This window comes from Mustela nigripes, chromosome 2, assembly GCF_022355385.1.
Source record: "Mustela nigripes isolate SB6536 chromosome 2, MUSNIG.SB6536, whole genome shotgun sequence".
NCBI classification, from domain to species: Eukaryota; Metazoa; Chordata; class Mammalia; order Carnivora; family Mustelidae; genus Mustela; species Mustela nigripes.
The window spans coordinates 21,752,939-21,769,684 of record NC_081558.1 but is presented as its reverse complement, the minus strand read 5'-3'; the positions used below and the strand labels follow the sequence as shown (position 1 = coordinate 21,769,684).

The 16,746-nt window shown below is 57.5% G+C and overlaps 1 protein-coding gene across 3 annotated transcripts; it reads left to right on the top strand.

Moving 5' to 3' along the window:
* The first annotated feature begins 567 nt into the window (after window positions 1–567).
* Window positions 568–16,248, top strand: ITIH4 (inter-alpha-trypsin inhibitor heavy chain 4). 3 transcript variants are annotated; one of them, XM_059389929.1, is made up of 23 exons: window positions 568–694; window positions 1,808–1,965; window positions 4,279–4,383; window positions 4,515–4,677; window positions 4,818–4,928; window positions 5,385–5,510; window positions 6,165–6,281; window positions 6,538–6,706; window positions 6,811–6,936; window positions 7,114–7,295; window positions 7,386–7,571; window positions 9,715–9,854; window positions 10,112–10,266; window positions 10,570–10,596; window positions 10,834–10,887; window positions 11,350–11,478; window positions 12,009–12,155; window positions 12,279–12,305; window positions 12,378–12,515; window positions 13,526–13,700; window positions 15,209–15,363; window positions 15,496–15,592; window positions 16,030–16,248. In XM_059389929.1, the coding sequence occupies exons 1-23, from the start codon at window positions 611–613 to the stop codon at window positions 16,097–16,099; spliced, it is 2,841 nt and encodes a 946-aa protein (XP_059245912.1). In that variant the 5' UTR covers window positions 568–610; the 3' UTR covers window positions 16,100–16,248. The 3 variants fall into 3 exon arrangements, with proteins under 3 accessions (XP_059245912.1, XP_059245913.1, XP_059245910.1); XM_059389930.1 differs by having other exon boundaries at window positions 1,805–1,965; window positions 12,387–12,515; XM_059389927.1 differs by having other exon boundaries at window positions 1,805–1,965.
* Window positions 16,249–16,746: the final 498 nt, after the last annotated feature.

Genomic DNA, 16,746 nt, shown 5'->3' with positions numbered 1-16,746 from the left:
TAATGGGGCCCAACAGCAGCCTGGGACCTAAGGGCAGAGAAGGGGACTCCTGGGCCCAGCCCCTCTCACCCCAGAAACGAGGGGTCTCCGTCCTGCCCTGACCCCAGCAGATCTTGCCCCCGGTCAGACACCCTAATGCCTTCTCAGTGCCTTAAGGGCCCGCGCACCACCCAGTCACACGGAGCTGACCTCCAGGCTGCCTTCCTCTGGGGAGCCATTCCCTAGCCCCCCGATCTGGCCCATCCTTTTCTCCCGGGCTGGGCATATGGAGAGCAGGCTGGTTCATTGTTGTATCTCCCAGATCTAGGAAGCCTGCTGGTGAAAGGTTGGTGCAAGGGTTTGGTAGTGGCCTGGGATGATTCTGGATCTTTCAGAAGGAGTGCCATACCCAGTTCCCACCTGAGCCTGCCTCTCCTCGGTATGGGTTCCGGTCCCCAGCCAAGGTCCACGGGACATTCAGTTTGCTTAGCTGAGGCTACCGCCGTTTTTGGCTTGGAGATCCCAACTTCCCAGAAGCCGCCCCCGGAGGGGCGGGACAGCAAGCATATTACTAATTCACTCCCCACATCCTCTCAAGTTCAGAAGCCACCTGCCAGGCACCAGAGCCAAAATGAAGACTTCGGGCTGTACCCGTGGCATCGCACTGGTGCTGCTCTCGCTGCTGGCTGCCCTCTGCACGACCACCGCCAAAAAGGTAATGGGTGTCTGGGTGCCCGAGCGCGAGTGCTGTGGGCTGATGAACAAGGAGAGCCTCCGTGGGTGCAAGCATGTGTGGACAAGGGAGCGTGGATCAGGGTGTGCGCAAAGATGTGGGGCCGACCATCTATCAGGCACTAACCTAGGGCTGTATGGCTGCTCTCCCATTGAACAGCAGGGAGACCCTATTTCCACTTTGCAAGGAGGCGCTGCAGCCCAGCGAGCTACTGCTGGGGCAGTGCGCGCGGTGGGTGAGAACGGGCTTCATGAGCCCCGCTCTCCCTCTCCCTGGCTGAGTGGCCGCGAAGGAGTTATTTATGCTCTCTGTGTCTGTTTCCTCATCTGTAAAATGGTAAAAAGATAAAGCTATTCAGAGCTTTGTTGTGAAGATCAGACCTGTAATATCCAGAAAGAACTCCGTACAGGGCCTGCCACCGAGCAGACACCCCACAAGCCACCCAGCCAGTCACGCGCCTCGGTGCTAAGCCACGCATGCACCTGAACACGCCATGTGCAGAGAGCAGGTGTGCAAGGTCGCAGGTGTGCCCAGGTCCTTTCTGGGGAACTGCAGACCTGGAAGGGAAGAGTGTGGGCCTAGGGAGGGTCCAGGGCTGCAGGGTGAAGGGGGCAAAGAGGAAGGCTCCTAGTGGTTAGAGACTGGGTCCTCATCTCCTCCAAGTTCTCCCAGCTCCTATGAGCACCGGGTGGGAGACAGGCAAGAGCTGCGTTTCCCAGTTTCCATGGAGGCTGAGGTCACCAGAAATCACAGAACTTGTTCATTACCCTTTCACGGGCAGAGCTAAGATCAAATGTGAAGCTGCCTGACCCCCGCTAGGGTCCCCTCCCCGAGGAGGAAGTGAGAGTCACCTCCCAGACACACTGGGGCTCAGGCTCCAGCAACACAGCCCTGAAGGGGGAGGGGCAGGGCACACAGCTCCCTCTGCCATGAGACCGGTGTTCACCTGTGCAATGCCTCCTGGGGTTTGGCCAGGGGCGTGGCCAGTGGTTCAGTCGGGGTTGGGGACCAAGGGCAGGGCCCCCTCCACGAGTGCTGTCTCAAGTTGGAGTGGCGTAGAAAGCATCCCACCCCTCCCCTCCGCGGGTCCAGCAGGACATCGAAGTCTACAGCCTCACCGTGGACTCCAAGGTCTCGTCCAGATTTGCCCACACAGTCGTCACCAGCAGGGTGGTCAACAGGGCCGAGACCGCACAGGAGGCCACATTCCAGGTGGAGCTGCCCAAGAGAGCCTTCATCACCAACTTCTCCATGTAGGTGCCCCTCCCCCGCCCTCCTCCCTGCCACCCTCCCCAACCCAGCGTGATGTCGCCATCTTCCCTGGTGACACCCTGTCAGGAAGAGGGACCCTCTTCCTGATGTGAGATGAGCCAGGGCGGACGCCTCAGGCGTGTGTGCTCTGCGTGTAGGCAATACGAGGAGCCAGAGGCTTAACCCAGGAACTCCGTGCGTTCTCAGAGATGGTCCATCCCTCGGTCCTCCAGCCGTCCCTCCTGCCGTCCGTCCCGCCTCCCTTGCTCTCTCCCTTCATCCTTCCCCCCCGCCCCCGGCATCCCTCTCTCCCTCACCTTCCTGCCTCCCGTCATCCATGCCGTCATCCATCTTTCCACTGATGCTTCCCACCCACCTGCCCCGTTGACGGATGGAGCACCACAGCTTCTTGGTGTGTTTGCCTCTGAAGCGTGCAGAGCTGGAGCATCCTGAGGCCAGGCCCAGGCAGGAGGGAGTCACCAAAGACAGAGTCCAGCTCAGAAGACAACGTCCTAACTCCTGAGCGGCCCCACGGTGGGGCAGTGCCTCGAGGAGGGGGATCTCTGTCACAGGAAGTTCTAAGCCAGGGCTCATTCCCACCCTCCCACCGGGGACCCTGCAGAGGGTGTGTCTCCTCTGGGCCAGAGGCCGAAATAGGGAGCCCGTGGAGTTTCTGTGGACTCTGTGGCTCAGGGCTGACCCTCACCTTGTCCTCTACCACCCTCCCCCACCCTTCCCGACTCTTTTGCAATGTTTGCTGAGTGCAGGAGAACCCTCCCCGTCTGTCCCCAGCCTCACAGGAGAGGCAGGGATTGAAGGCCGGCCAGAGAGACGCTGATCCCAGAAACTCAGGGAGGGCGCTGAATGGTGCCGTGAGCAAGCTTCTCCCAGCCGGGGGTTCCCAAACTACCCTGAGACCTCTGAAAAGCTGCAGTGGGGCCTGGGTCCCTGCGGTCGGCTTCTCCCTCACTCCCTGCCACCCTGTCAGCAGCCCTTGCTTCTCCTGACCCTGGAGCCAGGCCTGCAGTGGGAGCGCAGCTGGGTACTCCCAGCTTCCCACTGGAGGGCCAAGGCCAGCAGGTGACCGGCTTCCGGGTACAGGGCCTATGCTGAGAGCCCTGGGCCGGCACCCCCCTCTGGGTCCAGATGGTGTTGCTGCAGCAGATGGGGAAGCAGGGGGCAAGATGTCCTGTGCTCTGACCTGGGGGGCAGTCCCAGCTGGGCATCTGGGAGGAGGAGCCCTGTGGCCCACTCAGCAGCCCTGGCCCAGAGTTAAATTATGACCAGGAAGGTCAGGAAGGTGGGGAGGAGAGACACTGGGTCCTAATGCCCTGGTGACAGGCGCCCTGCCCATCCCTGCATGCTCTTACTCTTTCACACGACCCCAGGTGGGGCAGGCAAAGGTTTGCGGACACACCCCAGCTCACCTCACCAGGACAGTCTGGAGCCGTTCTCCTTCCAGAGGAAAAGCCCTGGCAGGTCTTTCTAGTCCCAAGGAACAGCCATGAGGATTGTATCCACACCCCTGGGGGTCTCATCCACCAATTGTCAAAAACCTACTTCCCCAGAGGCCATCCTCTGTGCAGGGGACAGCTGCATGGGAGAGGGAGCAGAGCCTTTCAGACCTGCGTTTCCCACTGGGCTGGGAGCCCGGCACCCCCTGCCTCCTCCGTCTGCCCCACACAGCCGCTCACAAGGCTGGGCACACGTGCACCCCATAAAGTGCTTGCTGGTGACCGACCAATTCCTCTGGGAGCAGGCTGTGAGGTAGACCAGGCAAGCCGGAACGTGGGGCCAGACTGCAAGGGTGGAGGCCAGGATTTATTTACCTCCATCCCGCCTCCTCTACAACCTCCTCCGAGGTCTGTTCAGTAAATGCATGTGTACCAACATGACAAGCCTGATAGCTTGCAGAGGCCCGCCACCCTCATCCGGGTCCCTGCACAGACTCTTGTATACAATAAGTACATAATGAATGGGTGGGCTGGGCGCCTGGGTGGCTCAGTCGGTTAAGCGCCTACCTTCGGCCCAGGTCATATGCCCGGGGTCCTGGGATCGAGTCCTGAGGCTGGCTCCCTGCTCAGAGGGGGGCCTCCTTCTCCCTTTGCCTCTGCTGTGCTCTCTCTCTTTCTCTGTGCCAAATAAATAAATAAATCTTTGAAAGAAAGAAAGAAAGACAAACGGGTAGGCTCAGGCAAAGACAAAGCTCAATCTGTTATGAGGCACGCGGAGTCCAGAGAGGCTCCCTGGAGGAGGTGGGATTGGAGTGGGCATCTCCTGTCAGGCCCTCCATGATTCCCATTGTTTTGCCCCAGGATCATCGAAGGTGTGACCTACCCAGGGAATATCAAGGAGAAGGCTGCAGCCCAGGAGCAGTACAGCGCGGCCGTGGCCAGGGGAGAGAGTGCTGGCCTCGTCAAGTGAGCCAACGATGGTGGCAGGAGGGACCCCAGGGGGTTGGCACAGAGGCTGCCCCTGCCTTTAGCCCTGTACACCCTCTCCAGCCCCCTGCCTGGCCTGGAGGGGCAGACATGATGCTCTCCTCCCGCAGGGCCACCGGAAGAAAGACAGAGCAGTTCCAGGTGTCGGTCAGTGTGGCTCCCTCTGCCAAGGTCACCTTCGAGCTGGTGTATGAGGAGCTGCTCAAGCGGCAACTGGGAGCGTATGAGCTGCTGCTGAAAGTCCAGCCTCAGCAGCTGGTCAAGCACCTGCAGGTACTGGCACTGCCTGCTCCCAGGGGGGCCTCTAAGAAGACACGTGCTCTGGTGAGGGCAGCCCATCCTTCCCCTCTGTGTCCTGTGAGGCCCAGCCCCAACTCCCCACTGACCCAGTGACCCCCACTTCTTGCCTCCAGATGGACATTCATATCTTCGAGCCTCAAGGTATCAGCTTTCTGGAGACAGAGAGCACCTTCATGACCAACGAACTGGTAGACGCCCTCACCGTCTCACAGAACAAGACCAAGGTGGGCCTGCCACAATCGGCAGGCAAGGGTCCCAGGGGCCTGTTGTCAGACCAGCCTTATGGGTGTGTCCAAAGAGCAGGACAAGTGGACAGACTCTGAGCTGGAGGGACTTTGGAGATCTGTGTCCATACTGCCACTTGGCAGAGGTGGAGGACAAGGCCTAGAGAAGGCTGCTGTGTGCTGGTGTGAAGTCCGAGATGGGGGAGAAGGCCATGGGGAGGAGCCAGAGTGAGGCCCCCACAGCAGGGAAAGGCCAACAGCTGGATCCTGCACAACCTGAGCCCAGCCTCTGCTCACATGGCTCCCACTTCTCTGTATGGAGGCAGTCTCTCCAACAGCTTGGCCTCAGAGAACGTTTGCTGGACTGTGGTCCAAGACAGCATCATAGAATTCTTGCTTCAGAGGGGGTGTGGGTGACCATGAGGATCCTCCCAACTCCAGCCTCTCCCTCCCCAGGCTCATATCCAATTCAAGCCTACACTCTCCCAGCAAAAGTCATCAGGGCAGCAGGACACAGTCCTGAATGGCAACTTCATCGTCCGCTACGATGTGAACAGGACCGTCTCCGGGGGCTCCATTCAGGTGTGTGGTGAGATTTAAGGTGAGAGTAGGACAACCAGAAAAGGGCCTGAGCTTGCATGCTCTAGAAAGAAAGGCAGAATAACCGCCCCTACTTATCAGGGTGAACCAGTGGCAGAACAGACTGAAAACAAGTAATTTTATTATGCTATCCCTGAAATAGTTTTCTTTTGAAGGCACAAAAGTTTCACCTCTGCTAGAGAGATGCCCTGCAGGATTTCCCTTATTGCCTTGCCCGCCAGGAGGCTCACAGTTCAGTTTTATACTCAATGGCAGTAGCTTCTTTCTCACAAGTCTCTGGCATCATTGTGCTTTCCCTTTTCATCTTTATTGGACCTTGTTTTAAAGTCTTTACTCTTTTGATGGATTTCAGGGTAATTATGTCTAAACTTTTTAAGGTAAATTGCCTCAAATACTAAAACAAATAGGTGATGAGGTGGGAGTACAGTTGTAGTGGGCCATGTGTGAGCAGGGGAGGTAAGGGAGGGGCTAGACTGAGCCGTCGAAGATGGTGAAGACTTGGGGAGGACAGCAGTGGGACACAGAGAGAGGGGGCTACATGTAGAGAGGAACCCAAGGCTTAGGATGAGAAGGCTGCTTCCGGGGCAGGGCAGGCTGAAGCTCTTTTTACCTGGGTTTGTTTCACTGTGATCACAGATCGAGGGTGGCTACTTTGTACACTACTTTGCCCCTGAGGGCCTACCCACGATACCCAAGAATGTGATCTTCGTCATTGACAAAAGCGGCTCCATGAGGGGCAAGAAGATCCATCAGGTGGGTCCCCCTGACTCAGGGCATGGCCCTGGAAACTCACACATGCCTCACACCATTAGCTCTGGTCCAGGAGGCACTCTCCTTCCTCCATCTTCCTGGGTAGGGGGGCACCCAGGGGTTGAGATTGGCCAGAGTGTGGGCAGGGTCTGCCCCTAGAGCACTGACTATGGGAGCCCAGGGATGTCCCCCAAGTACACTTGAGCCCCAGAGAGGCCCTACTCAGACACCCTCCTGAGTCTCCCACCCCCCTGCCCAGACCCGGGAAGCCTTAATCAAGATCCTGGATGACCTCAGCCCCAACGACCAGTTCAATCTTGTCAGCTTCAGCGGGGACGTAACCCAGTGGAGGCCCTCGCTGGTGCCAGCCTCAGCTGAGAACGTGAACCAGGCCAGGAGCTACGCGACCGGAATCCAGGCCCAAGGAGGTGAGCACCTCCGGGCTCCTGCAGCGTAGGGGGCTTCTAGCGCAGCAAGCCCAGCCTGGGGAGCTGGTCTGGAAGCTGCCACCCTGAGAGTACGTGCCCCCCAGGGACCAACATCAATGACGCGATGCTGATGGCCGTGCAGCTATTGGACAGTGCCAACCAGCAGGAGCTGCTGCCGGAGGGGAGTGTCTCCCTCATCATCCTGCTCACCGATGGCGACCCCACCATGGGTGAGGGCACCACCAGCAACTCCAGGGCACACAACCCTGGGGGCGCGGACAGCTGTGCCGTTGAACCCCAGGCAGGGGTGGGGGGCGTATCTGAGACCCCTCTGGCTCTGCGACTCCAGAAAGATCTTTGAACAAATCACTGTTTCCTCACTCCCCCTTCTCCACCCACTTGTCCAGGGGAGACCGACCCTGCAAGGATCCAGAAGAATGTGAAGGAAGCTGTAGGTGGCCAGTACAGCGTCTTCTCCCTGGGCTTTGGCTTTGACGTCAGCTATGCCTTCCTGGAGAAGCTGGCGCTAGACAATGGCGGCCTGGCTCGGCGCATCTATGAGGACTCGGACTCTGCCCTGCAGCTCCAGGTAGGTGCCAGAGGGCCCCCGGGGGCTACACGGGTGAGGCAGGCCGAGCCCAGTCCATCACTCATGACACTGCCCCCCGCCACCTTGCAGGACTTCTACCAGGAAGTGGCCAACCCATTGCTGACAGCAGTGACCTTCGAGTACCCCAGCAACGCCGTGGAGGACGTCTCACAGGACAACTTCCGACTGCTCTTCAAAGGCTCTGAGATTGTCGTGGCTGGGAAGATCAAGGACCAGAGCCCTGATGTGCTGTCAGCCAAAGTCAAGGGGAAGATGGTGAGTGTGGCCAACCACTCTGCAGGGGGAGGGCCGCCGGGGCAGGCAGTCAGAGGGACTGGCTTCCAATCCTAGCCCAGCTGGGTTCCAGCCACCGGCCTTGCGCAAGTCCCACGGTGCTCTCGGCTGCTTAGAGGGGACACCCAGCAGTCCGTCTGCGCTGCTGCGGGTCCTGAGGGCACCAGGGGCTTGGCACGCCCTCCTGCCCTCGCACCGGCGCTCGGAGGTTGCGTTCGGGCAGGGGCGACTGCTCCCATTTTGCAGACAAGCAGGCTGAGATCCAGACAGGGCAGGCAACTTGCCTCGGGCCCCAGTGTAGCCAGGTCAAGAGCCCGGGTCCCCACGTGGTACCCCAACTCTGCCCACCTTCCCTGCCTCTGCCACGGGAAGCCTTCTCATTTCACGGGGAGAAACAGCATCTGCTCCGTGCTAAGTCCTCCAGGCCCTACAGATCCTGTCGTCCCAGGAAAGGCAGTGCAGGGAAATCATCACACAAACAGGGAGCTACAGGTAGGGAGGTTGCCAACAGGAGAAACTTGAGGACTCGGGGGAGCAGCCCTGGGAACCCAAACCTGATCTGGGAATCAGGGGGAGCTACCTGAAGGAGGCCCAGCTGAGGCTGAAGGACGAGTAGGAGACAATAGAGATGTGGAATGGTAGAGGAACATTCTGGGCTTGCATGGCAAGCAGGCAGCCTGTGTGGGAAGAACAGCAGGTGGGTGAGTTAGGGGACACGGAGGGGGTGGGGTGGGGGAGCGGGGTGGGGGAGGCGGGGCGGGGGGACAGGGCCTTGCCTTGGAGGAAGTAGCCAAATATTGTGATGGGCATCGCCAGCCCTGTGGCCCGCCTGTCTGGGTTCAAACCCAGCTCTGCCACCTCCCAGAGGTGAGGCCAGGGGCAGATCATTTAACCTTCCTGTGCCTCAGTTTCCTTAGGGGTAAAAATCAGAATAGGTCACCCTACCCACCTTGTAAGGCTGCTGTGGGGATTAATGTCTGGTCCCAGTTTAAACACTCCATTCACGTTAGCTGCTAAAATAACCTGAAGGCCAGGGGTTCCCAAAGTGCAGAACTCAGGGTGACTCAGGGGAGTTTATAAACCTGTCTTTCTTTCAGTAGTTGTGTATTTATTTTATTTTTTTAAAAGATTTTATTTGTTTATTTGATAGAAGACACAGCAAGAGAGGGAACACAAGCAGGGGGAGTGGGAAAGGGAGAAGCAGGCTTCCCACTGAGCAGGGAGCTCAATGCGGGGTTCCATCCCAGGACCCTGGGATCATGACCTGAGCCGAAGGCAGCCGCTTAATGACTGAGCCACCCAGACACCCCTGAGTATGTATTTTAATGTGTCTCCTGCAAAATAGAACTTGAATGCCAGACCTAAGATTTTTGCAGGTGTGATTGGGACAAAGCCAGATAAATAGTATTCATCTATTTAAAGTTCATTTAAGGAAAACGATCAGACAAATTGCTGTGTGTGTGGACAGGGCGAAATTCATGTAGGTGGCCTACATGACACAGTTTTGGGGAACGAGGCTGTGGGTGAGATGGAGAAGGTGGTCCCAGCAGGGGTAGTGGGATTTGATCCATGTTACGGTCTTCAGCTGTTGTTTGGAGCAGTGGTGAGAGAGGGCAGATTTCCTCTGTCCCTGGACCCCACTTCCCAGACTGCGGGCAGGGCCGCCCAACAGCAGGAGGCCCGGCCCTGGGGAAGGAAGCAGCAGTCCCCCAGAGCTTGGCACCCGCTGTATTGCCACATCCCATCGCGCCCAGCTCCAGCAGAGGGCACCAGCTTGGGCAGGGGACAGCTGGTTGGGGGGCCCCGAGGCCTATCAGGGCCGTAACACCTGAGTTCTCTTCTCAACTCTGCGTCTGACTGTCAGAGAAGGCTCTTCTCTCTTGGTCCCCAGAGTCTCCATCTTTGGGGTGAGTGTGGAGTGCCTGTGGGGCCCCTTTCTGCCCCCCACACTGCAGTTGCACGTCCTTTCTGCTGCTGTTTCTACCCTGGCCCGGGGTTTGGATCCCATTCTCATTTCCCTTTCTCTGGAAGGGTCGGTCTGACCTGAGCTCCTGGCTCTGGGCCTGCCGTGTCGGCCTCGGCAAGGCCCTCACTCCTCCTGCCTGGGCTGGGCCCCTCTTTCCAGCACATGCAGAACATCACCTTCCAAACGGAGTCCAGTGTGGCGGAGCAGGAGAAGGAGTTCCAGAGCCCCAAGTACATCTTCCACAGCTTCATGGAGAGACTCTGGGCATACCTGACCATCCAGCAACTGCTGGAGAAAATGTGGGTGGCCTGTACCCTCGAGGGCCCGCTGGGGCCACCACATACAGCCCAAGCACCTTCCCAAGTTTCCCCTGCGGTGGGGGGCAGCTGCAACTGGCATGGGGTATCTCCCGGGCATAGAGAGAAGCAGTGTTGGCATTGTGGATGAGCTCCAGGCTCTCCCAGGTGGAACCTCCCAGAAGGGTCTGGAAGAGAGGGAGACTCTGACCCAGCATCCAGGGAGGACACGCCAAGCCTCTGATGTCCCTCACCTGCAGGGTTTCAGCATCCAGTGCTGAGAAGCAGGACCTCAAGACCCACGCTCTGACCTTGTCACTCCACTACTGCTTTGTCACTCCTCTCACGTCCATGGTGGTCACCAAACCTGAAGGCAAAGAACAGTCTGAAGTTGCTGAGAAGCCTATGGAAACCGGTAGGTGTGAGAGTAGGACCCCAGCCTTCCCGGCAACACAGTTTTGACTCCGCATTCTCCAGAGCCTTTCCCACCGTGTCCCCACCAAGTCCCTGACCTAGCCACCCCTAATCTCCCAGGAGCCTCGGGACACTGCTCCCATTTCACAGATGAGAAAGCTGAGGCCAGGTCTGCTGACCCCAGAGTTCACCGCACCTATTCAGTGCTGGGGTTGGGAAACAAGGTTAAGCAGAAGCACTTCAAACTTGTCGAAAACATCCTAACAGCATTAGTTCCTTTTCTTTCTCTTTTTGTTTTATCCAGAAAACAAACACAGGAACTTCCACTCAGGTAAGGGCCTAATTCCCTCAAAGGCTGGTCGGGGGGGCAGTTGGCTGACACAGAGCCCGAGACATCAGCCCCACGAGGTTGCCAGCCAGAGCCTCTCCAACTCAGCCCTGCTGCCAGGAGCGGGCGTTGTCTGCCACTCACGCCCTGTCCTGGGCACTTAGGGACACAAACGCTGGTCAGCGAGGGACCCCCGAAAGGTATAACCAGGAAGCAAACCCAGGTCCCTCTTATTTCCAGGTTATCCACTCTCTAAATTTCGTACTGCGGGAAACAGAAGGTCCAGAATAACAGGTGGCAAAGGAGGAAAGGGGAAGGGGTGGGGGACATTAACAGGACCTTGACCCCAGGCCACAGACTGGGTTCTGCCCTGGTTGTTGGGGGCGTGACTTGCCTGGCTCCCTTGGCTGGCTGGTGGGGCTGGGACTCAGGTCATGATATCTGATCAGGAGGCATCTATGCAGACTCTGTCCTCATGGAAGCAAGAGGCTATAGAGGACAAGGTGGTTTGAGTCAGGGGCGGGGGAAGGGGGCTCATATCCCAGGGGCAGGGTGGGGGTTGCTCAAGAAGGTCCATCATTCCCATGCTGAATTTTCCCTGGCCACCGGGAGTTAGCTCCCAGAGTGATTAATGTGGGGAGGGAGGGGGACATCTGCCCTTTCCTCATCCCTCTCCTGGCCTGGGCTCCTGAGCCCTGGCTGCGGGGAGCCATGACACTGCTTGAGAGAAGGTTGCATGCGTCAACTTTTCCAAAGCTGGAACTACCGGGAAGAGACCTAGTGACGTAGGGAGAGCCGGACCACCAGGACCTCCTGATGTGCCTCATCATTATCCACTCTACTACCATATCGCTGGAGAATCACTGCTACCGGACAGGTTGTTAGGTTAGCCACTTTCTGACCTTCCGAGGGTCTAATTTCAAGATGATCGTTGAACATGGCCATAAAGTTGGAGAGGTAACGCACACAGGACAAGGCGGGGCACAAGCCAGGGAGAGCTGCTGTGGGGCATGACATGATGTAACGTGTCCTTTATTTTCACGGAATTGGATTCATTACACTCTGGAGTCTGGCTCAGGATGGAACCTTCTAGAAAGGGAAGTCTTCCTCCCTTTCAAAGCCAGCAGTGGACCCTTGAGCTGTTTCTGATCTCCAGGTCTAGACTCAAAAACAGCACTGAGCCAGGCTAGACCTCCTCTCCATTTTCCCTGAGAGCATGCTCTCCTATTTGCAAATCCCATGGCAAAGGCTCTTCTAAGTCCTGCATAGGTGCGGCAGGGGTTGCGGGGCTGGGTAGGGGGCCGGCAGCCGTGATGATGGCTGGGGGTTGCGTGCTGATTGCTCTCAGTCCTGACTGCCCTCTTCCTTTCTGTTTCTGGCTGGCCCTGCCCTGATGCCTGCTTTGGCGCCATCAGCCCCCTCCGTTCTTGATGGAACGTTCCGGAGTGTGGATTTAGGAGCCAGAGATACCTTCCCGGCCAGAGTCCCTGCAGTAGCTTCTGACCCTGTGACAGGGAGACTATGGGAGAGGAAAGCCTCGGGTCGCTCTACAGACTTGCCACGTGGGTTCCCCATTGTTGAGGTTGAGAGAGTGCCCTGGCCACATACACCCACGTCTCTGTCCCTCCCCCGCCCCCCATTCTCTGGGAAGGGGCTCCCTAAACCTAGACTTTTCCTTCTTTCAGAGCCACCCAAGACAACCTCCCTCCCAGGTAAGTTGCCAGCCTCCCTCAGGCCTGGCCCCCGTCTTGTCCTTGTCTGCCAGCCTTCTCCACCTACTCTAGGAACCACAGCTGCCGTCCCAGCCCCCATCCAGGCACCGCCCGTCATCCTGATGCTGCCCGGACAGAGCGTGGACCATCTCTGTGTGGACATCAAGCACTCTCAGGGGCCGATGAACCTGCTCTCAGACCCTGAGCAAGGTGAGAGGGGCACATCCTGTCACCCACCCAGAGAGGCCCAGACACCTCTCCCTCCCGACGTACTACCCCAGAGACACGGATGGGAAACCCACTTGTGGAGACACACACAACCTGTCCCACGCAGGCCTGTCCCAGATCCTGGCACCGCCACACCCCTGAGCACCCCTACGCAGGTCTGGGTGGCCTGGGCACTCCAGGATGACGAGATGTGGACTTGCCCCCCAGGCCCTGCCATACTTCGGGGGTGGGGAGACAGATTTGGGCACAGATGAGCTCCATGGCCTTGGGTCAGTGCCCAGAGCGACATGGAAGCAAACCCAGAGGAGGGCACAGGAGCTGTCGGGAATGCGGGGGTGGAGGGGCAGGGGTGGCTACACAGGGTCATAAAGGAGTGACTAGGCCTTGGCAGACAAGTAGGGGTCCACTAGGCAGAGGAAGGGGAGGCAGAAGCAGAGCGCTAGAGGGTGCTGGTGGGACTGTGGAGGGTGTGGAGGCGGTGAACGGTCTTACTGCTTGAACTGAGTGTTGGGTCGGATACCAGGAGGCCCAGTGCTCGGGGATGCCCTACACTCACCTACAGAGCCGGCCAGAGTCCATTAGCACAGACGGCTCCCTTGTTCCTCCCACGCCCACACAGTCCGCCCCTCCTCCCGCCTGGCCTGTAGTCTGTTTGCTCACAGAGGAGAGGGGGCACCACCCATTTTCCATCTTGCCCTTGGCCATGGCGCCTTGTCAGGCCAAGCACGCCCCAGGGGCCTTACGAAGATTCGTGGATTTCTGACATGATCTCCCTTCTCAAAGGCCCGTCTGAAGCTGGCCATCACTGAGGATTCAAGGGTCCTTGCACAGCCATCTGAAACCAAGGGATGAGGGGAGAGACTGTGGGAACCAGCCCCCGGTGGGAGGGAGTGTGGGAGAGAGGGAGGCAGGGAGGTCAGCTGGTACCTCCCGCTCAGGCCAGTGCCCAGCTGGGGCCATGGTCTTGACCTCTCTGCCCCCGGCTCTCTCAGGGATTGAGGTGACTGCTCAGTACACGACAGAAAAGGCCCAGTTCTCATGGATCAAGGTGACCTTCAAGAACCCCGAGCTGCAGGTTCACGCCTTCTCCGAGCACGTGGTGGTGACCCGGAATCGAAGAAACTCTGCCTTCAAGTGGAAGGAGACGCTGTTCTCAGTGATACCCGGGTACGTCCAGCCTGGGTCCCACTCTGGCCACATGAGTTAGCTGGGGACAGCGTCAACAGGTGACCTGAGCTCACCAGCCTGCGGACGGGGGTGGCTGGGCATGAGTCTTCTGCAGCAGGCTGTGCCCACAGGAAGAGCAGAGGTGCCGAGCGCTCCAGGGGGCACCGAGCGGCTAGGCTGGGGCTTGGCTGGCCTCATACCCAACCCAGGCCACTGTCCCAGACGGGTCACAGTGTGGTTTGGAGCTAGCTCTGCTGCTAGTCCTGTGTGACCCTGGGCAGGCTGCTCACCCGCTCTGAGCCTGTTTCCTCACCCATCATCAGAGATAATCACCCAGCCCTGAGTCAGAAGATCCAGTGAGAGGATGTGGTCCCAGAGCACTTTGTCCCTTAGACAGCACGGTGCTCACGGGGTGCTGTGGAGGGCAGTACCGTCCGTGTGGTGAGGTAATGACAATAATAAGGAGCTGGAGAGCACTGTCCCCCAGGGGAGTTTAGGAACGGCATCCTGAGCATGCTCCTGGCCCACCATCAAACCCTGGGCTGCTGGTGGCTAATGCAAGTGGATGGCGACCTCTTCTGGGTGAGGCTGTCCCACCGCAGAGCCTTCCAGAGGCAGCTCTCCAGCTCTGGGGGTGCTGGGAGTGGGGCAGAGAAGCCTGACCCTCTCTGAGCCGTACCCTGCCACCCCCCAGCCTGTACCAGGCACAGAGAGCCTTGCCCGCTGCCCTCTCCCTGCCCCACAGCAGACACTGGTTTCCACTTGACAACTGAGTGCGTGCCTAGAAAATCCAAGGGCTTCACCTGAAAACCGCCCCGTTTCGTAAGAGATCTTAGTTTCTGTTTATCTGATAAATGCACAGAGAATGGCTGCATTTCTGTGCCTCGGACATACACGCTAGAGGGTAGAATAAAGAATTCCTATCACGGGCAGTGAGGGAAAGTCCACATATTTTCACGAGGTACAGAAGATACACATAGGGTAAACAGACCACATTTTGTACGTTGCCTCGAAGACAGTGTCCGTTTAAGGTAATTCCGTTTAAAATAAACTCAGAGTAACAGCAGGACCCTATTCAACATGCTTAAAAGAATCTAACATTCCTAAGGAAACAAAAAAAGTAAGAATTTCAAAGATTATCCTAAGTAAAAAAAAAAAAAAAAGGACAACCTGGAACAAAAAGGGACTTGCTCTTCTAGACCCAAATGTCACTGATCCTCAGAAGAAAGTGGCACTGGCCATAAGAGCGAAAGGGACTAAGTAAATATACCAACACCCGCCGAAATCCCATCAGACTGACTTATGAGAAACCGCATCTAAGAGAACCAGGGAGGGAAAGGAGCTGATGTTTTATCTGATAAAACAGTCCCAGTTTACCACGAGGAGAGGGAAGCCCGCGAGACTGAAGGGACTTGGCCCCCGAGGCCACAGTAGGAATTCCTGAGGACGAGAGGGGCACCCCAGCCGACTCCCAGCCCGACTGCTCAGGACCGCGGGTTTCCCCACAGCCTCCAGATGACCATGGACAAGGCAGGGCTCCTGCTTCTCAGCAGCCCAGACAGAGTGACCATCGGCCTGCTACCCTGGGACGGCCCTGGGGAAGGGCTCCGGCTTCTTCTGCGGGATACAGACCGCTTCTCCAGCCGTGTTGGCGGGGTCCTCGGTATGCTGCCCGTGGCTCTAGGTGCCCTCAGGAGCCACCTCTGCCGTGAACAGGCAGTGCCCTCCCCCTCTGTGTGTCTCCCAGCCTCTCTCTCTGTCTTTATTCCTTTCTGACCCGCCCTTTGTATCCCAGGCCAGTTTTACCAGGACGTGGTCTGGGGGCCGCCAGCAGCGGCCAATGACAGCCAGCGAACACTGACAGTTGGCGACCTTGAGTACACTGCCACCAGGTGACTCTGTGCAAGCAGGCCGCTGAGCCTGGCCAGGGGTGGGGGCCAGGAGGCTGGGAGCTGGGCCCCTATTCCTCTGTCCTTGCCTGGCAGATAGAGACAGTCAGGGCAAAGGCTGATGCTTTAGATATGTCTGACCCAGCTCTCAGCGACCCCCAAAATGACAGAGAACACCCTAGTCCAGAGATCACTCGGGTGAGGGTGGTAGGGGGCAGTAGGAAACTCCTCCCGAAGTGTCAGAGCCCCAGACCCCGAGGACCACACACAGCTGCGTCCACTCGGGTGACCGGCCTTGTCAGCGGGTCCTGGCAGAAGTCCTAAGGACCCTGAGACTCTTCACCCTCCCTGTTCCTAACCCTAGTTATCTCTGTCTCTTCCCATCACACCTGAGATTTGCTGACCATCTGTCTTTCTGTCTGTCCGTTTTTCCATCCCAGATTGCTCAAACTGGATTACCAAGAGGGGTCCCCAGGAACAGAGATTTCCTGCTGGTCCGTGGAGCTGTAGTTATAGAGGGGTCAAGCGTACCCCCCAACCCCCCTGGAGGTGTGCAGAGGACTGCCACCCTGTGACCGGAGGGTGGCCTGTGGGACTTGGGCTGTGATGGGGAGGATATTTTCGACTCATTACAAATAAAGACCGGTGCCTTAAGCCCAGGCAATGAGCATCTCTGCTTGCTTCTGGCTAAATCCCACATTCGAATTAGAATCTTAGAATCTTAGAATCTTCTACCATGAGCCCCTCATAGGCCTGTGACCAGTCAGCCCCATGGCAAACTTTCAGTGCAGTCTCTTCATTTTACAAGCAGAGGGACTACGATTTAGAGATTCAGCTACTCATTTAAAATCTTGCCCTGCACTGTGCGTTATCCACAGCTAATGAGTTATGAAACACCACATCGAACACTAACGAGGCACTCTTGTGTTGGCTAGTTGAATTTAAATAAGTATAAATAAAATAAAATAAAATATCGCTCCAGCACCCAGCTGGGGGTCTAGGACAGGAGAACATACTCTGGGAACAAAGGTTTAGTCTTAAGCCTTATGGTCACTCAATCTGTGGAAACCGGTTTTGACCAGAAAAAAAAGAAGTGTGCAAGAAGTTCTGGTTAGAAACATATGTCCCCACTTGGGCACAGACTGGACAGAAATTCT

Excerpts from the sequence above, each read along its gene's own strand:
- ITIH4 (XM_059389927.1), top strand. The coding sequence starts at position 611 with ATGAAGACTTCGGGCTGTACCCGTGGCATCGCACTGGTGCTGCTCTCG. Across the intron at positions 6,937-7,113 it reads CGATGGCGACCCCACCATGG|GGGAGACCGACCCTGCAAGG; the intron begins GTGAGGGCACCA and ends CCACTTGTCCAG. Across the intron at positions 7,296-7,385 it reads ACTCTGCCCTGCAGCTCCAG|GACTTCTACCAGGAAGTGGC; the intron begins GTAGGTGCCAGA and ends GCCACCTTGCAG.